This window comes from Thalassophryne amazonica, chromosome 5 (genome assembly GCF_902500255.1).
Source record: "Thalassophryne amazonica chromosome 5, fThaAma1.1, whole genome shotgun sequence".
NCBI classification, from domain to species: Eukaryota; Metazoa; Chordata; class Actinopteri; order Batrachoidiformes; family Batrachoididae; genus Thalassophryne; species Thalassophryne amazonica.
Genome location: NC_047107.1, coordinates 54,171,890 through 54,197,286, shown reverse-complemented (window position 1 = coordinate 54,197,286; position 25,397 = coordinate 54,171,890). Strand labels below are relative to the sequence as shown.

The window sequence follows — 25,397 nt, the reverse complement described above, 5'->3', positions numbered from 1 at the left end:
TCAAAGGAACAAAGTCACGACTGATTACAGTGGATTCAGCAAATCCTCTTTTCTTTTCTTTTAACAGGTGTACTGAAATAAGGGTTTCATCGATTGTACCTGATCAAATAGAACAGAGAACCTAAAAGCAGTGGTGGGCACAGCTACCGAAAAGTAGCTTCATAACCATCCAATAACTGAAAAGTTATCTTTTATGATCAGTCAGTCGTATTACTTTGTCACTGTATATAGGCCTCCTCGCCCATATTCTGAACTCTTAGATGAATTTGGTACATTCATCTCTAACTTGTCAACTAGTGTAGATAACATTCTGATCATTGGTGACTTTAACATTCATATAAATAAGCCTTCTGATCCCCTCTGCAAATCATTTATGGAAATTGTGGATGCATTAGGATTTCGGCAATGCATTCGGGATTTGACGTACATTAGAGGAAATACCCTGGATCTGGTTCTTGCACGTGGTATTGCTGTCACGAATATTGACATCATGCCTCTTACATCAGTGGTGTCTGATCACTCACTTATTAAGTTTACAGTTTCGCTGCCGTGTTTAGTGGAACCATAACATTATATATCATTACGGCGATGCATCAACTCCTCAACTAAGACTGAACTCAAAACTAGACTGCCTGATGTCTTAGCTTCACATTTGACAAATACCCAGTCAGTAGACAGACTTGTGGATAGTTTAAACTCAGTGCTCAAAACTACACTCGACATGATTGCACCACCTGTGTTAAAACCGCGCTCCCCCAGATCACAGTCACCTTGGTTCAATGATTATCTGCATGACCTCAAGCATAAACCAAGAGGTCTAGAACGGAAATGGTGTCGTTCAAAACTAGAAGTATTTCACCTTGCGTGGCGTGATGCTATCTTAGACTGTAAGCATGCGTTATTGGCTACAAAGCGGACTTACTACTCTGATTTGATCAACAAAAACAAGCATAACTCAAAGTTCTTGTTCGACACGGTGGCAACACTTTTGCATGGACAACCACCAGTAGTTCGCTCTCCTTTTACAGCACAAGATTTCCTGGATTACTTTGGGAAGAAAATAGAAGACATCAGGTTAAACATATCCCGGCATGCCTTAATCCAGCCACTACACCCTGCTATTGATGTGGGTGCCACTACTGAGGTATTACCTAGATTTACAGAATTTGACAGTATCTCACTAGGCATGCTGACAAAACTCGTAATGTCAACAAAAAGCACAACCTGTTTATTTGATCCTATACCAACAAACTGTTTAAGGACCTGTGGCCCACTCTTGGGCCGACTGTGCTGGAAATTATTAATCTTTCTTTAACTTCTGGATCTGTTCATAAATGTTTCAGATCTGCAGTGATTAAACCATTACTTAAAGGGGATAGAGAATCAAAATCATGTTTTCATGTTTTGGTGTTAGTTCAGAGTCTCCCCGCTGTGGGGAATACACACGAAGTGCCAGCAAGTTTCAGAACCTCTATTTCAAGTATTTCTCCTTTTTTGAATTGCCCCTAGAAAACAGGCCAGTCCGTTTTTGAGAGAAAAGTTACGTCCACTTTTTCACCAATAGCCCCCCCCCACACACACACACCCACACCCACCCCCTTTCACACACGTCCCTTTCGAAATTAATTATTCATAAGGTTGTGCCCACCCATTCCTACCACTGGAAGAGTAGCAATGGCGAGCTACAGCTGTGCCTTCCCAGGCTGTCATAGTGGACTACGATCTTTACATATTCTTCCCATGGAAAACAGTGTACGCGATCACTGGCTTTTATTCATTTTTAACCGCATCCCCAGTACATACAACCGCCGACTATTTCTTTGCTCTGGCGCATTTCACGGAGGACTGTTGTCACAACCTTGGCACAATTTCGAGCTGGCTTCAGTCGGCATTTAATACTCAGTAGAGGGTCAGTTCCGACTCTGTGACAAAATCAACCCAGCAATCAGTACAGCCTGTAAGTATCACATTTTCTTTTGTTTTAAATTTGTTTTTTAAATTATTTCGGATCTTTTTTTTTTATTATCATTATTATTTTGTGACTGGACTATGTCACAGTCAGCCTCTGGCTGATTTCATGTTGGTGGGCGAGGAACAAGATTTATCACAACAGCAATGTTGAAACGTGATCTGTTAAATAAGTTAGTGAAGATTACTGTTGTCTCGTTTTCGCTACAACGCACTCAACTTTTGTTCAGAATCAGCTTCTTATCACTGGTAACGACGCAGATTTCCTCTCACTCAAACCCGCAACTTCACAGTGCTTTAAACCGTCCGTCCACAGACTTCAATAGCGACACAAAGTGCAGCAAAATGAGACGAGTCATTGGATAAATGCTGGGCTTTGTCCCGCCCAATCAGAGGCTGTGCGTGTCTGGGGGTCTATGGGGCAGTGGGCTGGCCTCGGCTGGCCTGGATGCCCAGCTTCTGCATGATGATGGATGATCTGTCTGAGGCTGAATCCATTTTGATTGACAGCGAAATGAGCGAATCAGCGATCATTTTCATTTTGTTCTGAGTTGAACCGGAGACTTTCCTAATCCTCTTAGCGGCATTTTCAGTGAGAGCAAGGGCAACCAATCAAACAACGGCAACCGATCAGCGCCAACACCTACGTGCATTTCATAATGAGGTTGCCAATAAGCTCCGAAACGATGCCATTAAAAGCAAATGAGGAATTCTAAACCCAGCATAGTAACATAGCTGTTTCAGAGAGGCTTTTAGGAAGGTTCTGAGCCATTACAGACCCAACCAATTCTTGGGGGGGCTACATATCACATCACAGAACAAGGATTAATGCCCCATTCAACCTCTCTCTATCACCTTTAGAAACCTAATCTTGACCCTAGTGTATTGACAACTATCAGCCGATATCAAATCTATAATTTTTCTCTAAAATTCTGGAAAAAGTGGTGTCACAGCAGCTCGTAGACTATCTTACTGAGAATAATCTCTTTGAGGCCGCTGCAGTCTGCTTTAGAAAATATCATTCCACAGAGATGGCTCTCACTAAAGTGGTGAATGATCTTCTGCTTACAATGGATTCGGACACCACTACGGTTCTGTTGCTGTTAGATCTCAGTGCTGCATTTGATACAGTGGATCATCATATCTACTTGATAGGCTGGAAAATCATTTTGGGATTACTTGAAGTGCCCTTGCATGGCTGACGTCATACTTGACCAGTCGTTCTCACTGTGTTTTGTACAGTAACACTACCTCTAACCTTAGTGACATGAAATTTGGGGTTCCACAGGGGTCTGTCTTAGGCCCCCTGCTTTTCTCCCTTTATATAGCACCCCTTGGGGACATATTGCGGCATTTGGGATTACCTTTCACTGCTATGCAGATGATACTCAGTTATACATGCCGATAACTACTGGTAATCTTGTTCACATAAAATCCTTAGAAGATTGCCTTGTAGCAGTGAGAAGTTGGATGTCTAGAAACTTCCTACTTTTAAACGCTGATAAGACTGAAATGATGGTTCTTGGTCCAGTGAAACATCTGCATCAATTTGACCAGTTAACGCTCAGCCTCGGCTTGTGTGTCATACATCACACTGACAGAGTGAGGAACCTTGGGGTAATTTTTGATCCTTCGTTGTCCTTTGGCCTCCATATTAGAAATATTACTAGGACTGCTTTCTTCCACCTGCGAAAATATAGCGAAGATTCGTCCCATCCTGTCTATGGCTGATGCTGAGACCCTAATCCATGCTGCAGCCAGACTTTGACACGAAGCAGAAAGTTCGACCACATTACACCCATTTGGCATCCCTTCACTGGCTTCCTGTCCCAGTGAGATCAGATTTTAAGGTTCTGCTACTAACCTATAAATTATTCATGGACTGGCACCTCCCTACCTAGCTGACCTAATTAACCTTACGTACCCACCCAAGCTTTACGTTCTCAGTGTGCAGGACTACTTTGTGTCCCTAAGGTGAATAAGAAGTCTGCAGGTCACAGAACTTTCTCTTATTGTGCCCCTGTTCTGTGGAATAATCTCCCTGCGTCAATAAAACAGTCAGATTCTGTGGAGACTTTCAAGTCCAGACTTAAGACGCACTTATTTTCCCTTTCATATGCTAGCATACTGGTACAGTTTTGTTTTATGCTTTTTACTATTTTAATTCATTTATTAGTAATTGGAGCGGGCCGCGGCCTCAACTTTATCTAAATTCTGGGTCTTTAGTGAAGTTTAGGGCTAGGGCCGGCGATCACCTTAGTATTTCTCTGTTTTCTTGTTGTTAATGCTGGCAAATTATACAGTATTTTTGTCTTTTTGATGCCTGATTCTGTTTTCTCTCCCTGTTTAAGGTGCAGCTCCATCCAGAGATGGGAGTTGTATTCGTGTTGGCGATCCTCCTGTCCTGTGCGCCAATAGCATTTCTTGTATATTTGGTCCGTGAATTGTTCTGTGAATATGTTCTGTAATTTATGTTTGTAGTATGGCCCAAGCAGAGGGTTCACCCCTTTGAGTCTGGTCTGCTTGAGGTTTCTTCCTCAGAGGGAGTTTTTCCTTACACTGTTGCTCTGGGGGTTGGTAGGTTAGACCTTACCTGTGTGAAGTGCTTTGAGGCAACTCTGTTGTTATTTGGCGCTATTTAAATGAAAATAAATTGAAACTGAATTGAAATTGAAATATGACGCTAAACTGATAAACTGCTAAAAATTTATCTTTATTACAGATAACCGATAACTTTTAGTACTGATTCGGACGCAGCCACATCAGATTACACTGTCGGCTTCTGATAAACCAGTTTCACTTTAAGCTCCGCAGGGGCTTCTGGGTAAATACAAAGATCACACACACACACACAAAAATGCATGAAAAATGAATGAATAAAAAAATAAAACCCCAAAGACCTGTCATCATCTTTCAAAAGCAGTAAAACACAGTATTAGAGGTCACAGTTTATCTTGGTATTATATACACCGTCATTTACGAACTAAAAGCTACTGCTTTTTTCACACGCTTTTAACCCTGCAGCTTAAACAACCCAAAATACATCCATTAATGCACTGATTGACAGAGTGAAAGGCACATAGTAAATATGAATTCTTACCCGTTAGTTTCAGTGGGATTCATTAAATTCTGAAGAAAATATTCCACATAAGGCATCCTGATTATCCAAAACGGTGTGTAAACAGTGAAGAAAACTCCCTCACAGCTGTGCTGTGATATCTCCTCTCTCTTAGCGATTAAATTATCCCGTGCCACAAAGAAATAAAATAAAATAATGTTAAAATTAGTCCGTTTTGTTTGTGTAGAATGGACGGAAACAGTGTAGTGTCCAAAGTGAACCTGAACTACACTACCCACAATGCTCCCTGCGTTGACCAGCCAATCACGTCTTGTGCTTAACGATGACATCATCAGCAAGCAGCAGCCAGTCTGCCATAAACCATGGAAATATAGACTGGAATGGACGTGTGCGCCTCAATCTATTAGTGTCACTCAGGGCAGGAAGGTGCCATTACTAAGGGTGGAGATGTGCAGATCATCAATAATAAACTGACTTTTTTGCACTAGCGTTGCTATTTCTTAACAGATTTTAATAAATATAGGCTTGTTTTAAAGCCATTTGAAAGCTCTTTCCAATGAATCTATGCATGTGTGGGTGAAAAAAAAACTTTTATGTAAAATGCAGAAATTTGGGGAAATTATGACAAACTGCTGCTTTTCTCTCTCTATTGTCGCTATTTGTTAACAGGTTTTAATAAAAGTAGGCTTGTTTTAAAGCCCTTTAATTGCTCTTTATAATGAATCCATACATGTCTGGGTAGAAAAAAAAGTTTATGTTAAGTGTGGAAATTTGGGGAAAATATGCCATTCTGATCATTTACTATGATATTTTTTCCTGTTATCATAATTCTCGATGGATTTTTATAAATGAAGGCCTTGTAAGTTGTATTCAAGCTGATTAAAAGCTCTAACAAACCCATACATGCCTGGATAAAAAATCCTTATGTATTAAAATATAAATCTGAAGTATGCCTTGCCATTGTGGTCATTTACCTTGCTGCTTTTTCCACTGTAATATTATTGCTAGTCTTTTAATGACTACAACATATATATGATTTTTACTAACATTTTATTACAAGTAGATATAAAGCCATTCAGAATTTAATGACTTTTGACCCCAGTCAGGGTAAAAAGTACCTCCTCCTCCATCCCTCCACCACAACTGTTAAAATTTAAATGCCGCCTGTGACCACCATGTACATATATTAACAACAACTGCAAGTATATATATAGACATAAATATATTAAACATTTTTGTTTCCATATCTGTATGCATGTGAACGCAGCTTAATGAAAAAGAACTTATGGCGTTGAGTTATAGTCTCAGTATATTGATATTAAATTGCGACATAACGACTTTAAAATAGACATTTGTTTTACATAATTACATTAAGGCTATTGTACAGTTCATTTTAGTATGCGAGAATTTGTTTTTGTAGTTGGTGGCAGTTGATTGTGAAGCACTGGCTGCCTTTTTCCCCTCATTTCACTTCTGTTTAAACTGGCTCAAGGCGCTGTCTCCACCCTTAGTAATGGCTGCCGTGCGGCACACCGCTAGTCATGTGACGTCCATTCCAGTCTATATTTCCATGCCATAAACCACTGAATTACACATGGCAGGGATTAAAATGTTTGATTTTAGGGTTTACAAACGTTTTTGACTGTTAAACTTTGCTCCCTTGACCAGAAAATAAAAAATGCTAGCGGACTGAAAAGTTATCTGAACTAAATTTATCAGGAGATAATTGGTCCGATGATGGTTTTAAAACTTATCTGAAAAGCTAATCCGCTAACAAAAACATTAGCTTCAATAATTATCGGTTATCGGATTAGCTGAACAGTGCTCACCACTGCCAAAAAGTCAATAAGTTGTGTTTACAATGTTAGAAAATTTAGAAATATAAAAGTGCATAGTGATGGAAGGGGCAGTGGCATCAGTGCCTAAATCTGTTTACTTTCACACTGTTGTCTTGACCAACATTCAGAGCATTCCAGAGCTGTGTGCTGGAATATGTCTGCAGTTCTCAGTGTTTAATAATAAGTCCCTTCGGCTGCTCCCTTGTTTGCACTCGGGTCACCACAGCAAATCCAAGGTGGATCTGCATGTTGAATAGGCACAGGTTTTACGCCGGATGCCCTCCTGATGCAACTCCACAACTCTGGGTTCAAATCCAGGGGTGGGATTTGAACCCAGAACCTTCTGCACTGAGACCAGCGCATTAACCACTTGGCCACCACCCCTGCAGTTCTCAGTGTTTAATATTTATGTCAAAATCCTTCACTTGGTCCGTTATTTGACTACAAACATTCCTCTGACATGTTTCATGACCCGTAATAGTTTGTTCTGTGCAGACATGCAGCAGCACAGAAGTAAAAGCCAGACTTAAGGTAAACTGATGTCAGGCAAGAAGCCAGATGAAGAAATCTCCTGTGAATCAGTTACATAACGTGGTAGCAATTAGGGGAACTAAAGACCCCATCACAGTGCCAGGCCAAATAAAGAAGTTTGTCAACAAGACCATGATGAGCAGGTCTTAATCACTGGGGCTGGGACAGAGTCAGCCCAAAAGACAAACATGGAATGTTAGAAAATGGTTCGCCATCTGTAGTTGTGCTCATAAATTTACATACTCTGAAAGAATTTTAACAATAACTGAAATCACCAAAATGGCCCTGAACAAAGGTTTACATACCCTTGAATGTTTGGCTTGATACGTTTCCACACCCAGGTTTAAATGGCTATTAAGGGTAGGTTTCTACACCTGTAGCATGTTTGACTGTAATTAGGTCCTGCACAGAAATAGTCAGTGGGTTTCGTAGCTCTTGTGAGACCTCTGCACATTTCACCCAATGCTGCACTGATTTTGGTGGTGACTGACCCATGGAGAAAGCAAAACAGCTGTCAAAAGATCTGCAAGAAAGTGTAAAAGATATAAAAAGATATCCAAAGATTTGACAGTAGTTTTCAAAATGTGATAAAGAAATTAGAATTAGTGGTTTTGTTGATACAAAACTACACTCAGGTATGGTGCCTCTGGAAAGTATTCCCAACGCTTCACTTTTTCCACATTTTGTTATGTTACAGCCTTATTTCAAAATGGAGTAAATTAATTTTTTCAAACTTCTACTCACAACACCCCATAATGAGAAAATGAAAAACTTTTAGGTTTTTTCCAAAATGGAGTAAATTATTTTTTTCCCTCAAGATTATCCTCACACCCCATAATGACAAAATGAAAAAAGTTTTGTTAAAATTTTTGCAAATTTATTAAAAATATAAAACTAAGAAATAACATGTACATAAGTATTCACAGCCTTTGCTCAATACTTTGTTGATGCACCTTTGGCAGCAATTACAGCCTCAAGTCTTCTTGAATATGATGCCACAAGCTTGGGCAGTTTTGCCCATTCCTCTTTGCAGTACCTCTCATGCTCCATCAGGTTGGATGGTGAGCTTCAGTGCACAGCCATTTTCAGATCTGTCCGGAGATGTTTAATCGGATTCAGGTATGGGTTTGGGCTGGGCCACTCAAGGACATTCACAGAGTTGTTCTGAAGCCACTCCTTTGATATCTTGGCTGTGTGTTTAGGGTCATTGTCCTGCTGAAAGATAAACCGCCGCCCTAGTCTGAGGTCCATAGCGCTCTGGAGCAGGTTTTCATCCAGGATGTCTCTGTACATTACTGCATTCATCTTTCCCTCAATCCTGACTGGTCTCCCAGTTCCTGCTACTGAAAAACATCCCCACAGCATGATGCTGCCACCACCATGCTTCACTGTAGGGATGGTGCCTGACACTGGCCAAAGAGTTCAATCTTTGTCTCATCAGACAAGAGAATTTTGTTTCTCATGGTCTGAGAGTCCTTCAGGTGCTTTTTGGCAAACTCCAGGTGGGCTGCCATGTGCCTTTTAGTAAAGAGTGGCTTCCATCTGGCCACTCTACCGTGCAGGCATGATTGGTGGATTGCTGCAGAGATGGTTGTCCTTCTGGAAGGTTCTCCTCTCTACAGACAATTCCTTTGACTTCATGCTTGGTTTGTGCTCTGACGTGCACTGTCAACTGTGGGACCTTATATGTAAACAGGTGTGTGTCTTTCCAAATCATGTCCAGTCAACTTCATTTACTCCAGGTGGACTCTTGTTAAGCTGTAAAAACATCTTAAGGATGATCAGTGGAAACAGGATGCACCTGAGCTCAATTTTGAGCGTCATAGCTGTGAATACGTATGTACATGTGATTTCTTTGTTTTTTGTTTGTTTGTTTTTTTAATAAATTTGAAAAAATAAAATAAAAAAAATTCACATTGTCATTATAGGGTATTGTGTGTAGAATTTTGAGGAAAACAATAATCCATTTTGGTATAAGACTGTAACATAAGAAAATGTAGAAAAGTAAAGTGCTGTGAATACATTCCATAAACTACATTTCAGCCTCAACTGCTGGGAAGCATGGTCGGGATGTAAACAAAAATCCTTAAACTACTTCAACTGAAATACAGGTTTCACTGTGAGAAAGTGATGTGTTTCAAGATCCACAATAAGGAGACTCTTCAACAAAAATTGGCTACATGACCAGGTTACCAGAAAAAAAGCCATTGCTGCAACAACGCCACATAACAGCATGCTTACAATATTCCAAACAGCACCAAGACCAGCTTCACAACTTCTGGAACAAAGTTATTGGGAATGATGAAACCAGATTTTAACTTTATGGTCACAACCACAATTGCTATGTTTGAAGAGAAGTCAACAGGGCCTATGACGAAAAGTGCTTCCTCACTGCTGTGAAGCATGGAGGTGGATCTCTGAATTTCTGAGGGTGTGTGAGCTACAAAGACATTCATCAGCCCACAAATTGTATGCAAGACACACTTGGACTTTCCAACATTACAGTGATCTGAAGCATAAGACCAAGTTGACCCTTCAGTGGCTACAGTAGAAAAAAAGTGAAGCTTCTGGAGTGGCATCAACAGTGCCTTGACCTCAATATCATTGACCTCATTGTCACAAATGAGTGATTGCAGCACTTTTGATTGAGATATAATGAAAAATGTTCACCAAATGGGCTTTTCAATATTAAAATAAAATGTCCACAAAGTTTGCAATCTGAATCAGATCCAGATCGAACTTTGTCAAGCAACCTCACTTTCAAATATGAGTGTGATTGGGGCATGTTTAAGATATAATGTAAAATATACATTAAATGGGGTTTTCAATTTAAATGGCCACAAAATTTGTAATTCAGATCAGATCCAGATCAAACTTTGTCAGTCAATAAAGGATACCATCCTCAAATATGAAAGAAATTCTATCTTTTTTTGACACAGTTATGATTTTTTTTTTTAATTTGTTGAATGTTAAAGGATGGGGATTTTTCCAGACTTTAACTTATCACCTTGAAAATTGAATCAGTTCTTGTCTATCGGGATATGAAACATTTGTAAAAATTCCATAACGAAATATGAAAAATTATGGGTTACAGGCTGTTCACAAATAGACAAACAGGGGTAAAAACATAACCTGCACTCAACTTTGTTGGTGGAGGTAATAACAAATGTGTTTCGCCCAATCACTTGTGCTTTTTTAAATCCCACCCCTGCCACATTTCTCCATGTAATGTGGAGTTGCGTCAGGAAGGGCATCCGGCGTAAAACCTGTGCCAATTCAACATGCAGATCCACCTTGGATTTGCTGTGGCGACCCCAAGTGCAAACAAGGGAGCAGCCGAAGGGACTTACTTTTACTAAAACAACGCTATACATTTTACAAATTCTGCCATGGTGTGTAAATTTATGAGCACAACAGTATAAGAAGGGGTCATGCTGGGGTCTGGAAAAACTGACAAATAAAATGAAAAAGAGTAAAAGTTTGTCACAGATTTGAAGAAACAAAATGTGTTATACAAAATGAAAATTTGTCATATTCCATTGCCGCATTCGTACACGCAATTATTCATCCTACTCAAACGCTAGTTATATTACTTTATAATCCAGTTAGCATGCCAGTAATTGTCAATAAATTAATATCCTTTTAAAAAAATAACATTAGTGTAAAAATGCAAATTTATTCAGTTGCTATGTTTAAAAATGTTTTGTATCGTGCTCTTAGAGAAACAAGCGCTTATATGTGTGCATATTATTGTCTCCTCTCACCTATTTGCCTCTTGTTTCCTCATATATCATCTTCCTCATCATTATTCTTTCACCTCTTTTTTCTGTCCCTAGAAGAATAGGAATAGCACAGGTGGTTCTATCAAATGCATTGAATTACACCCATCACTGATTCAGAAGGAGAACAGGAGGAAGGAATTAGGTGGCTGTCCTCCCAGCCTGCCTGTTCCCTCTCCCACAGCAGTGGGTGAAAGAAACCAGACAGACAAAGAGGAACAGCATTTCACCACAGTACAGAGAGATTGGGTTTGTGGCTTATTGTGGGGTGCGTTCACTGTCCACTTGCATTCGAAAGGCCTCTTGGCATCAAAGTCCTCTGTGAGGTGGCAGCAGGCAGGTTTTGGGGGTACAGTGAAATAGCCATACAGTTTATAAGGTTCCTACCCAAGGATTCAGAGCATTTCTTCTGGCTTCTTCTATTTTCTGATGTTGTGGGATGTGTCCATCTTTACATTACACATCTACTCAATCTGATAATACGTAAATTGTGTTCTATGAAGGACAAGTGAAAGTAAAAAAACACTGAAGAAGCTGCTGTTTTCCTCTTCCCTGGTTGTAGAGGTTACTTGTAGGCAGGCCTGAGTTGGAGCAGAGTGTTACTGTGGTCACAAGATCCAGGCCCCAAATGCATCAGACAGTGAATGCAACATGGAGTGTAAGGGTGAGAAAAGCAACCTGTGTGGAGGAGCCAACCGACTGTCCATCTACAGGCTGGAGCTGAGCCATGAGTACTGCCGTCGCTGTAAGTGTTTCACATTACCACCTTAAAAATACTCTCCTGGTATTAATAATTTTAAATTAGGGCTAGATTCCAGGGGAGCCCCCCCCCCCAAAAAAAACCCCACACACAGGAGCACACTATGCAAGAATCCATGGTGTTTTCAGGTAAAATATTTGTTTTAATTTTAGGTTAACGCCACATTAAGGGAAGCAGAGAGCTCTGTTATGGTTTTGCCTTTGTCCCTGGAGATCCCTGCTACTTATCCCAGCCAGCCATGGTCTGTATCCTAAATATTTACTGCCTGCTGCTGGAAAACTGAAATGAAGGAAGGAAACACTGATTACCAGAATTAAGGAAGGGACTTCCATTTCCTGCTCCTGTATTGGCAGATCATTTTGTTGTTTGATGTTGTTATGTGAAATAACAGGAATGCTGCCTGTTCCTCTCTATGGTACTTTTTAAATGAAATTTTAGAAAGTCCCAGCCAGAAAAATGAAGGCATAAGGCATCCTCATGTTTTATAGATTAAAAACTGTTCTAACATTTTATATAAATGTTGTACAAAATGCTGTTGTTAAATCTAAATAACTAAAAGTTCATGTTGCAACTGACACAAGTCATGTTTATTTTTTGTTACCATTTCTGTTTTCCGGCCCCCCCATTTTCCATCTTTCAAAGTGCTGAGCACAACATAATGGTTTCACCTTTAACCCTGATCTCCCTCATGTGATCCTTGCTCTGCACATTAAAGAGGAAATGCAGGAAATTGTTGAGGTGGCTGAATGATGACTTTAACACATACAGACTATTAGCATTAAGGTAATTCTGTGTAAAACTGGAAATGTAGAAAATAATTTGTTTGGCATTTATTACAACCACCAACTGACAGAGGAAGGCAGAGGCTATGTAATTGCCTCATCTCATTGTTTGCAGATACTTAACTGGTTGTGTTCGGATTTTAAAAAAATTGTTGACTCTTAGGATAAGGAATCAGAATCAGAATCAGAATCAGAATTTCTTTATTGTCCCGTAAAGGGAAATTAATGTTGCAGCAGGAGCACACAAAGGACAAGGTACACAAAGATAACAATATCAACAGTGAAAATAAGACCCCCCCCCCCCCCCCAAAAAAAAATAAAATAAAATAATAATAATAATAATAATAATATAAAATAAAAACAATAAAAACAATACCCATAATGTCAAATATTCAATCCATAGTCCATGGCCAAAAACAAAAGTACTGCAAAAATGCAATATGTGGATGTGATATTGCATTTTTGCATAGCACAGAGTGAGTGAGGAAAGGGTTCAATAATTTTGGTTGATCTCTATCTGCCTAAAAACATTTCCATTTATTGCTTTGACACTTTTTGTCTATTTTTATTCTATTTGGATGCTCTTATTGTGTTTTATTGTGTTTTTCGTACTGTTCTTTTTATTTTATCTCTAGCTGGTGCTATTGGGAAAGCACTTTGGTTCAGTGAAACTGTTGTAAAGTGCTATAGAAATAAAATTTGATTGATTGATTATCTCTATGGCTAATAGGTTGTTGTCATATGGTAATAAAACATTTGTTTCTTGCTTGTTTGCCTCACCATAATAATTACTAAGAGACTGAAGAAAATCAACAATCAACAAAGAGATAACAGTAATGATAAATAAATGAAATAATATGCAAACTAAGTGGCAATGATCTATCCACCAAGATGATGAACACCACCATTCGTATCGATCATTCACTCATGCAGTCTTATTTCTTAATTTAGACATCTAAATCACTTCTGGACATAATGTTACAAACTTAAGAAGCTTTATGATGCTCACCACAGCAAGTAAAGTAAACTTTTCCAATAAATAGAATAAGCAGACAAATATGTATCATCATTTATCATTCCTGTGACATCACCGCAGTGTTGTCATTAACAGAATCAGAATTATATATTGTTATGTCTTCTCTGGCAAGTTGACTGTTTATTGGTTTTCACCTTCATTGGTTTATGGAGAAATAAAGCAAAATGATTTGCTTCATTATGAGGGCAGGGGTAGTGGCCATGTGCTTTAGCAGAAGATTCCCAGTTTAAGCCCACCCCTGTCCTCACGATGAAGCATCAGAAGACTTATGGACTTGTGTCAGGATGGACATTCAGTGTAAAATTTATGCCAAATCGACATGTAGATCCACCTCAGATCTGCTGTGGCAACCATGAATGAAACAAGGGAGAAGCTGGATGGACCTTCTTGATCCTTCGTGATGAGGTTATATGAGTATGATAATAAACAACTCAGCCCTAAAAACCACTGTTTACTTCTCATTTCTTTATCTTTTTAATGAATTGTGTTGAAAATCCTAACAGCAATAAAGCCAATAAATATGCAATATTGGTGTTATTCTGCTACAATATGGAACATGATCATACATAAGGAGAGAAGCAGTTATTTTGATGCCTTTGTCCATGTAGGAGTGAGTGCCTAGGGTTAAAGGTCACTGACATTTTGCAAGAATGAGAGTGTACCTGTTGGTTCCAGGCACTGGCAGTTCAGTGCCTAAGGTAACTGAGAGCAAATCTGATCATCATTAAAAGTTTATCAGACTCATGAAGCTCTACTCAACAACCATAAAACTTGAGAATGTGCTAGTTTGTTTTTTGTTTTTGTTTGCTTGTTTGTTTTAACCCACTTGGCCGTCACCCTAATGACCGAACCCTTTCTAACCTTATCAAGGCAATTCTGCAATCCACCTACGTAAGTGTGTGTCACATTTTGTCGAAATGGATTGAAACTCAAATTCCTTTACCTTTGCCACATTTGGTAGAAATCAGCAAAAGGTCCTGAGCAGAGCAGGCCACAAACAGATGAGCAGAGGTGCCCTTTGCCCCATTGATCGACCTTTGGTAAATTTGGCCTTGCTGGGCAACTCAGCTTCCTTACGAGTGCCAACTTTGGTGCAAACTGGAGTGAAAAACTTTAATTTTGACCTTTATCTCCAATTCAAACAGGTGGTAATTGTGCTGTGTTCTATCTCTTTCAGACGGTAGCGCCATTTTCAAGGGCTGCTTTCACAGACCTGACAATGTCACCTTGGCACTGCCTTGCAGTGCACTCATCCAAAACATGTCTGTGGACAAGTGTGTTGACATGTGTACGGAGAGGGTGAGGGGGACTTTGGATGTTTATGGATGAATACACTTTTGTGCACGGGTATGTGTGTGAGAAATGACTGACAGCACCTTTATTTCAGGAGAAATCGCTGGCTGTCTTGGCTGGAAATCGATGTTATTGCGGGTTCCCAACTCCTCTTTTCTCCCTTCATGAGCTGGAGGATGAAAGCATGTGTCTGTACCACTGCCAGGGCGAGGAGTTTGAGAGCTGTGGAAACGAGGAGTACTTTGTGGTGTACCAGACTCAGGTTCAAGGTACAGTTCACCACCTAGTTTCTATCTGTAACCAGCAGCAATATTCAGGATGTGCAATGAAAACACAACAATCAGTAATACTGAAACAACAATCAACAGAAAAGTCATCTTCAACTATTTTGATGCTTTACTGATAGATTAATCACTTATTGTGGAAAAAGTTTTACAGCTTTATCAATTTTATGTTTATTTGTTTTAGTATTCCAAATGAAATATTGTTGAGTTGAGAAAATCTGTTCCTGGGAAATTGGGATGGACATTTTTCACAGTTATATGACAATTCATAGCTTGATGATAATGATAATGAGAGTAACTTACATTTTTATGCCCTTAAATAACAGATTAACTCACAGATGGGCTTTCATAACATTTTACAATCAACAGTTCTCAGTAAAGTGGCGTGGGCTTTTGTGGAGTGCATCTGTTCTCCAGAACAAAAATGAACCCAAGCAAAACATTTTGTGATGCCATGATTCAGGTGAGAACCAAACAAAAAGAACAAGATTGTCTCCAAGCCAAAACGTAACATCCTCACTGTCATAAGTCACTTTGAGTAAGGCTTTAAATTTTAAAGTCCTTCAATGTGTTTCAGGATTAGACTAGTAGAGGACTTAATTAATATACAATTTCCCATGTGTAAAATATGCATAAAATGGCTGGTTCCTCTGTGGAGTAAAGCGAGTGAAGACTGAAAACCTTTTTTTTTTTTTTTTTTTTTTTACATGGAAAGCTGTTTTGTGTACAGAAAGAAGTTTTAGCACACAACAGACACTATGTCCATTTCATGCTTATTTAGTTTAATCAGTGAATTTCATTTTCATTTATCGATATAGCGCCAAATCACAAGGTTGCCTCAAGGTGCTTCACACAAGTAAGGTTTAACCTTACAACCCCCAAATCCAAATCTTTCTGTAGTTACAATTTAATCCAAGCATCTGGCTCGTTGCTTTTCCGAAATAACCATTCTGTAACACATAAAATTTGATTTCTTCTCTAAGATATTTTGTATTTTATGTTTATTGTTAACCTTGAGAACATCTAACCTTGATACCAACTGATTTCATGAAATTTTTGTGTCAGTTGATGCAAAGTAAATGACTTTGTATCATTTGTCCAAGAGTAATAAGCCTTTATTTTGGGATATGTCATTTAAACGTGACAGCCCTTTGATTTTCCACAAAATTAACAAAAGGTATTTTTTGTTGAAACCTAACATACGTTGTTTTTATGTCACAAAATTACAGCTAAGTTCATTGCTGATAAAGTATTTGGGAAAGACTCCACTCCATGTGCGCATGTGCTTCCTCCATAATGTGTGCAAGGAAGCACATGCGCACATGCACGAAGATTCAAGGTATATACCGCATTTGATTGAAATTTGGAATTTTTGATGTCCCGACTGGGAAAAATACATATATAGAGCTAATAAAGTAATGATAAAACAAGCGTATCCCCACTGACTGATTTTGGTAAGGAAAACATTATAACTGTAACTAACTTTAGTATTGACAACTGACTGACAGTTATGTAATACGTACCTGTCCAGCAGATATCCAGCAATGGGATCTCTAGTTGCCATTTATTAGCTATGTCCATTGCTCTCTTTCTGTTTGAATTTACAACTTTTTTTCTTTCTTTCTTTCTTTCTTTCTTCTTTTCTTTCTTTCTTTCTTTCTATTTATTTTGTGCTTTGTTTTTTGTCACTTTAAGTGTTTTTTGGCACTTTAAGCACTTCTGACAAAGTTCGACAAAAAATTAAAAATTGCATTAAACACACACATGAGCCATAAAGAGTTAGTTTTTAGTTATTGTTTAATCATGTTACATTATTTGCATCTCATTTTAACCATTTGTTATTTATACGAGGTCTATTAGAAAAGTATCCGACCTTATTATTTTTTTCAAAAACCATATGGATTTGAATCACGTGTGATTGCGTCAGACAAGCTTGAACCCTCGTGCGCATGCGTGAGTTTTTCCACGCCTGTCGGTTGCGTCATTCGCCTGTGAGCAGGCTTTGAGTGAGGAGTGGTCCAGCAGCAAGCCTCCGCTCCTCTTTCCATGACAAAACCTCCTGTAACAGTGGAATGTGCCGTTCATTTCCAAACTGGACGCTGTGTTTTATCCGGGATGTCGTCTGACTAGTACAGGAATTGTGAAAAGACGTGGACATCAGCACTTTTTCGGCACATTGAGACAGACGTGCAGAGGAATTCCGCACGTTGCGGCGGTGCCGCATGGCGCACAGCAACACCGTGATGAAGCCTCACGGGACATGTTCTGGCATGTCCAGGCACATCCACAATTTCTCGGATAATCACTCGATGGAAAAACCACCGACAGCTGTCTGACGCCATCTCAAAGCCGTCCTGTGGGACCAAAATGGAGGTGTTCCTTTGTCTCGCTCCATCAGCAAATCGGTCGTGACGCGTGAAGCCTCCGCTTGGCTTTCCATGACAAAATCTCTTGTTAAAAGTGAAATCTGCTGGAAAATGGTTAATGTCCAGCTCTTGTGATAACCAAAGAAAGTGCACACGACGGTCCGGCTCCACAGAGCCATCCGTTTAGAAATGATCCGGTGGTTTGTAGCTCTCAATGACGGCACGGAGCGCGGCGCGCCGAGCGTCCTTAAAGCCATCCTTAAAGCTGTAGTAACAGTCCTTATTCTCTGTGAAGCCCGTAAAATTTTCACCGAAAGCCAGATAAATTTTTCTAATGGTTTCCAGCTGCCAGTCTCTAACAGTTTCTGAAAAAATTCTGATGGAAAAAAAGCCCAAATCATTCCGCCATTTCCTGACAATGAAAATCCGCAGAGGGGGTGGACCACTCCTCACTCAAAGCCTGCTCACAGGCAAATGACGCAACCGACAGGCGTGGAAAAACTCACGCATGCACACGAGGGTTCAAGCTTGTCTGACGCAATCACATGTGATTCAAATCCATATGGTTTTTGAAAAAAATAATAAGGTCGGATACTTTTCTGATAGACCTCATATATTACTAATTATTGTTAATAACAATTATTAACCAGTATTAACCAGGTAGATTTTTGCAGCCGTACTACCTGCTGCGTCATTTGTGTTTTGAATCATGGATGCTGGTGGTTTGTCCCTTTAGTCAGTTTTGTGTGTTTTCTGTGTTTCTATTTCATTTCTTTATTATGTTGTAAATGTTTGTACTTTATGTTTACATTTTATTTTTAACTGTCCCTGTGAACACACCCATGCATAATAGTAAACACCTGCCATTGAGTTGTGCACCATAAATAAAGATTGAAAGAATAAAAATGATCAGCTTCAGATTTTCATCATGAGTCAAACTGAGATGCAGGGACTGCTGGAGCAGTAATAGATCATTGTGTTGTTTCACTTCAGGATTTTTCAAAAGTGACTTGAAAGAATGATCCATAAAGAGGAGGAACTTAAGTGAGACTTCCTCAACAGTAAAACTCCCACTATATGCTTCTGTATAAATATTTGAACTTTATGTATGAGCTCTGCTCCAGTGATGTAAGTGTCTTAATCCCTAACTTCCATTGTTTCAACATAAATCTATGTCATCAGCCACCATTCTGACACATCTGCATTATTAAACAGGAAATGTCTTGAAGATCGACTTGATTGTATTGAGCAACACCTGACTTTCATGCTACATTTAGAAACATGACAAAAATCATATTTTTTGTTTAATCTCAATGGAATTTAGTCCAGATCATTAATACAGCCAATTGATCTTGTTAGATAACCGCTGTATGGACCGGACACTTCCTTCCTGCTCGCTCCAAGAAGTTGGTGGCCCTCGCTAGCTTTCCCGGAGCTGGTAACACTTGGGCTCGACACCTCATAGAGCTCGCTACTGGCTTCTACACCGGCAGCTACTACTTTGATGGCTCACTATACAATAAAGGTAAGCTTCAACATTCATACAGCATGAGTCACTTAGGGAATTGCTTTTTAGTATTCATCAGTGTGAGATTTCCACAGGATTTAAAGGTGAACGCGACCACTGGCGGAGTGGTAGGACGATCTGCATTAAGACACATGAAAGTGGCAAGAAGGAGATTGAAGCCTTTGACTCCAGCATCCTCATGATCCGAAATCCCTACAAAGCTCTCATGGCAGAATTCAATCGCAAATATGGTGGTCATATTGGGTTTGCTTCTCAGACCCACTGGAAAGGAAAAGGTAAGCTGAACAGCTGAGGATGGGGTACTCAAGATCACTTCCAACCAACACAAGATGTCACCCAGATTGTTAAAGATGCTGCCAAAGTTCACTGCATCTACAATTATGCATAGTCTAAATCTCTCAAACATCAGATATTATTCCTTATGACCTTAAACTGGCTCGGCTGACACCAATTCACTGGAAAAAAATTATTAATTAGATGCAGGTAATTATCCATCCAATTATTATCCATTGTAAGTACAATATCAAAATTACTTGAGCATTGTCTATGTCCAATTAGATGACATCTCCAAGGTCATAATTTCAATATCAATTGAGTTTCAGATCTGCATGCTCTTCTGAAACATCTTTGACAAATTTCACTGATTACATCAAAGTGTATCAAGATAAAGGCCATTATATAGGTATGGTACTCCACAATTTACATAAAGTATTTGATACAATACACCATATGATGCTGTTACTTAAATGTGAAGATCTTTGACGTCTTGAATCAGCCATAACCTAGTTTCAGTCCTATGTGACAGTGAAAACAGTCAATTGGGATTAGTGGAACAGTCTCTAATCCCTCAGTGTGGAGTACCATTTCCATCTTTGAATCCTTGCTCTTCCTTACATACACTCAACAAAAATATAAACGCAACACATTTGGTTTTGCTCCCAAAAGATGACTCAAAGATCTAAAACTTTTTCCACATACACAATATCACCATTTCCCTCAAATATTGTTCACAAACCAGTCTAAATCTGTGATAGTGAGCACTTCTCCTTTGCTGAGATAATCCATCCCACCTCACAGGTGTGCCATATCAAGATGCTGATTAGACACCATGATTAGTGCACAGGTGTGCCTTAGACTGCCCACAATAAAAGGCCACTCTGAAAGGTGCAGTTTTGTTTTATTGGGGGGGGGGGGGGGGGGGATACCAGTCAGTATCTGGTGTGACCACCATTTGCCTCATGCAGTGCAACACATCTCCTTCGCATAGAGTTGATCAGGTTGTCAATTGTGGCCTGTGGAATGTTGGTCCACTCCTCTTCAATGGCTGTGTGAAGTTGCTGGATATTGGCAGGAACTGGTACACGCTGTCGTATACGCCGGTCCAGAGCATCCCAAACATGCTCAATGGGTGACATGTCCAGTGAGTATGCCGGCCATGCAAGAACTGGGACATTTTCAGCTTCCAAGAATTGTGTACAGATCCTTGAAACATGGGGCCGTGCATTATCCTGCTGCAACATGAGGTGATGTTCTTGGATGTATGGCACAACAATGGGCCTCAGGATCTCGTCACGGTGTCTCTGTGCATTCAAAATGCCATCAATAAAATGCACCTGTGTTCTTCATCCATAACAGACGCCTGCCCATACCATAACCCCACCACCACCATGGGCCACTCGATCTACAACATTGACATCAGAAAACCGCTCACCCACACGACGTCACACACGCTGTCTGCCATCTGCCCTGAACAGTGTGAACCGGGATTCATCCGTGAAGAGAACACCTCTCCAACATGCCAAACGCCAGCGAATGTGAGCATTTGCCCACTCAAGTCGGTTATGACGACGAACTGGAGTCAGGTCGAGACCCCGATGAGGACGACGAGCATGCAGATGAGCTTCCCTGAGACGGTTTCTGACAGTTTGTGCAGAAATTCTTTGGTTACGCAAACTGATTGTTTCAGCAGCTGTTCGAGTGGCTGGTCTCAGATGATCTTGGAGGTGAACATGCTGGATGTGGAGGTCCTGGGCTGGTGTGGTTACATGTGGTCTGCGGTTGTGAGGCTGGTTGGATGTACTGCCAAATTCTCTGAAATGCCTTTGGAGACGGCTTATGGTAGAGACATGAACATTCAATACACGAGCAACAGCTCTGGTTGACATTCCTGCTGTCAGCGTGCCAATTGCACGCTCCCTCAAATCTTGCGACATCTGTGGCATTGTGCTGTGTGATAAAACTGCAACTTTCAGAGTGGCCTTTTATTATGGACAGTCTAAGGCACAGCTGTGCACTAATCATGGTGTCTAATCAGCATCTTGATATGGCACACCTGTGAGGTGGGATGGATTATCTCATGCAAAGGAGAAGTGCTCACTATCACAGATTTAGACTGGTTTGTGAACAATATTTGAGAGAAATGGTGATATGTGTATGTGGAAAAAGTTTTAGATCTTTGAGTTCATCTCATACAAAATGGGAGCAAAACCAAAAGTGTTGCGTTTATATTTTTGTTGAGTGTATATATGAATGACAATCCATCCATTGTTTGCTGCAAAAAACCTATACATACAGCCCTCATAGTGCCAGGTGAGTCTGTCAGAAAATGGCTGGCTGGCAACAAGCTCTTCCTTCATGTTGGAAAAACTGAAACAGTGCTATTTGGTTCCAGACATATGTTGCATAAGCAAAATAACATGAAAGTGCAGTCTGATGGAAATACACTGAAATGCCAAACTAAGGTCAAATACCTTGGTGCCAGTCTTGATCAGTCTCTATCTAGAGAAAATATGGCTGTAGACATAATCACTGAGGCAAATGCTAAGCTATGAGAGAGACCATTTAGCTGCTCCCTTGTTTTCACTCAGGGTCACAGCAACAAATCCAAGATGGATCTGCATGTCGAATTGGCAGATGTTTTACACTGGATGCCCTTCCTGACGCCACTCCACATTACATGGAGAAATGTGACAGGGGTGGGATTTGAACTGGGAACCTTCCACACTGAAACCAAATGCACTAACCACTTGGCCACCACCCCTGCTAAGCTTAAATGTGGTTCCACACATACCAACTGGTTTTTATTTCTTCCACATAAGTTGCGCCATATGGTGCACCTGGCACTGTTACTGCTCGACGGACACCGGCACGTGCACGAACTCTCGCACCAGATTTGTGCACGCCTGCCCATCGGCATGATGTTCCGTGCTCAATGTTTCATGCACTAATTTCAAACTGTTTCGTGCTGTTTTGCCGTTTTTGTCCAAACACCGTCCAAACTTCGCACTATGTGTGAAGGGGCCCTAAAGAAACCCAGACTCAAAACAACAAACCCAGAGCTGTTCTGGTGGTTATGACCTTTAGTAACTAATGTGACTTCTGCCCAAAGTTCTAGTTTTCAATATCATATAAAAAAGGTCACTGTTGTTTCTGAGAAATGAAACAATCACTGCTTTGATCAGCGTGTTGGTCAGCTGAGACACGAGTGCTGTCGCCAGTCAAAAACCAGCTTCCTCACATGAATTCATGCAACATTTGCACAAATGCTGTGTGAAAAAAGTATAAGAAAACAGGACTTAATTTATTAAGAATTAAAACACTAAGAAATCACGTACATAAATTGTTGGGAAGGTGTCGTAGCACGGACCCACAACAGGGGGCGCAAATGAACGGACAATGAGTAAGCCAAAAGGTAACAATTTACTGTTGTGACAAAACACAACTAAATGTACAGAAATTGCAAAGTCAATGAACACCAGGTGACGTGTGGGCAGGCTCGAAGATAGAAGACCCCGACGAGAGAGAGACCGCGTCCCACACGGCCTCCACCACCAACGGTCTGAAGAACACCGGAGCCGCCAAGTCCCGAATCCCAGGTGACCTCTGTCTTCGGCTGTCGACCCTGGTACTGCTGGCAGAAAGCAGAAAAAGATGAATGAGTGTAACTCCTTACACTCAGTGGTCTACAGTTTGTGCACAGTAGGAGGAGAACCTCCACCTCCGAATCACACACTCGTGCAGCTCCTAGTGTGTCCACTTATCTGTAGCGCGGTTGTCGTCGTCACGCTCCACGCCACTTCCCAGATAAGGGTGAACACCACAGGATACCGGCTGCAACAGAAATTCAGAATCCTACACAACGTGTTAATCAGCAGAGAAGTGTACCTCACGGTAGTCGATTTCTCGGCGAGGAGGTGGAGTCCCGATCCGGCTTTTAAGATGGTGATGATGATGATGAACGAGTGACAGCTGGTGCAGGGGATGAATGACAGCTGTCACTTCCTCAGGGTCCGGCGCCCTCTCGTGCTTGGAGCCCGCACTCCAAGCAGGGCGCCCTCTGGTGGTGGTGGGCCAGCAGTACCTCCTCTTCAGCGGCCCACTTAACATAAATATTCACACCCTTTGCTCAATACTTTTGTTGATGCACCTTTGACAGCAATTACAGCCTCAAGTCTTCTTGAATATGATGCCACAAGCTTGGTGCACCTGTCTTTGGGCAGTTTTGCCCATTCCTGTTTGCAGCATCTCTCAAGCTCCATCAGGTTGGATGGGGAGCATCGGTGCACAGCCATTTTCAGATCTTTCCAGACATGTTCAATTGGATTCAGGTCTGGGCTCTGGCTGGACCACTCAAGGACATTCACAGAGTTGTCCTGAAGCCACTCCTTTGATATCTTGGCTGTGTGCTTAGGGTCATTGTCCTGTTGAAAGACGAACAGTCACCCCAGTCTGTGTTCAAGAGCGCTCTGGAGCAGGTTTTCATCCAGGATGTCTCTGTACATTGCTGCATTCATCTTTTCCTCAATCCTGATTAGTCTCCCAGTTCCTACCTCTGAATAACATCTCACAGCATGATGCTGCCACCACCATGCTTCACTGTAGGGATGGTGCCTGGTTTCCTCCAAACATACTGCCTGTCATTCACACCAAAAAAGTTCAATCTTTGTCTCATCAGACCAGATAATTTTGTTTCTCATGATCTGAGAGTCCTTCCAGTGACTTTTGGCAAGCTCTAGGTGGGCTGTCATGTGCCTTTTACTAATTAGTGGCTTCCTTCTAGCCACTTTACCATACAGGCCTGATTGGTGAATTGCTACAGAGATGCATGTCCTTTTGTAAGGTTCTCCTCTCTCCACAGAGGAATGCTGCAGCTACAGACAATTCTTTTGACTTCTTGCTTGGTTTGTAACATAAAAAATGTGGAAAAAGTGAAGGGCCGTGAATACTTTCTGGGTGCACTGTATATATTAATTTATTTATTAGATTTAATTGCTGAAATTAAAAAACAAATAATTGCCTCTATACCCAGATAAGTGCAAACATGTCTTCAAGTTTTGTGAAAATCAGTTCTTCATTCTAACAATATAAAATGTATTTTTGTCTATTTGTGTGAAGCTTTGCACATTTCGTCTCTTACCCACCGTGTCATCCCTACATTGTGCAACAATTCTATGATTCATCAGCAAAAATTATTCTTATTTTTTTTCTCGACCTTTTAGTCAGAAAGGAATTTAGATATTTAGAATTTTTTTTAAGTGTTGCCTGTATACAGTTCACCCATTTATCAAAATATGTTTCAGTAGCCATGGCAACAGGTTTATGTCTCATCCATGTGCCTTCTGCCTGACTTAAACTTTGAATCAATTTTCCATAGCCAGAAGATGTACCAAGCCGGCAGTTGTTTGCCTGTGGAGACGTCAGCTCATCTGACAAGACGTTTTCACAGAATGTATATGTTTTGTGTGTGGTGTGGAAACCATGCAAAGCCATCAGTAAGAGAAAGGCTTTTTGACAGCTGCCAGTTCAGATACAGATAGGAGCTGCGGTTTGGGAAGCAGGGTAACATTGTGTGCAAGGATCTGCAGAGGCACACTGTGGGGGCCGCAGATGATGTTGAAGCCCCCAGGCATCTTTCACTGTGGCCTTTAAAACATCACCCTAGCTGCAGCTCCAACAGGAGTGACTCTTTTACCATATACTTTACATTTGTTTCTGTGTGGTGGGTCACATTAAAAATTTGCTCAAAAAAGTTTATCATCACATTTCTCCTACATACCTCTTCTGCAAATGTATCAGAACAACTACACCGTAAAAGAGATGAAGTTGACAAAAAAGTCAAGGTAACTAGTTCCCACAGGCTTTTGTAGTTTAAGT

General features: G+C 40.5%; 1 protein-coding gene and 1 long non-coding RNA gene across 2 annotated transcripts in view; one reads left to right on the top strand and one right to left on the bottom strand.

Moving 5' to 3' along the window:
• wscd2 (WSC domain containing 2) overlaps positions 1-25,397 on the top strand; it is a 128,352-nt gene that overhangs the window by 97,408 nt on the left and 5,547 nt on the right. The window contains 7 exon segments of the mRNA XM_034170286.1: positions 11,758-11,781; positions 11,783-11,940; positions 14,951-15,072; positions 15,161-15,335; positions 19,076-19,095; positions 19,097-19,241; positions 19,319-19,519. Of these exon segments, the coding sequence (XP_034026177.1) occupies positions 11,758-11,781; positions 11,783-11,940; positions 14,951-15,072; positions 15,161-15,335; positions 19,076-19,095; positions 19,097-19,241; positions 19,319-19,519 (845 nt within the window).
• Positions 243-25,390, bottom strand: LOC117510535. Its single transcript, XR_004560744.1, has 3 exons — positions 24,968-25,390; positions 15,687-15,693; positions 243-253 (listed from the first exon to the last, which is right to left on the bottom strand). It is a non-coding gene; the product is annotated as an uncharacterized LOC117510535 (long non-coding RNA).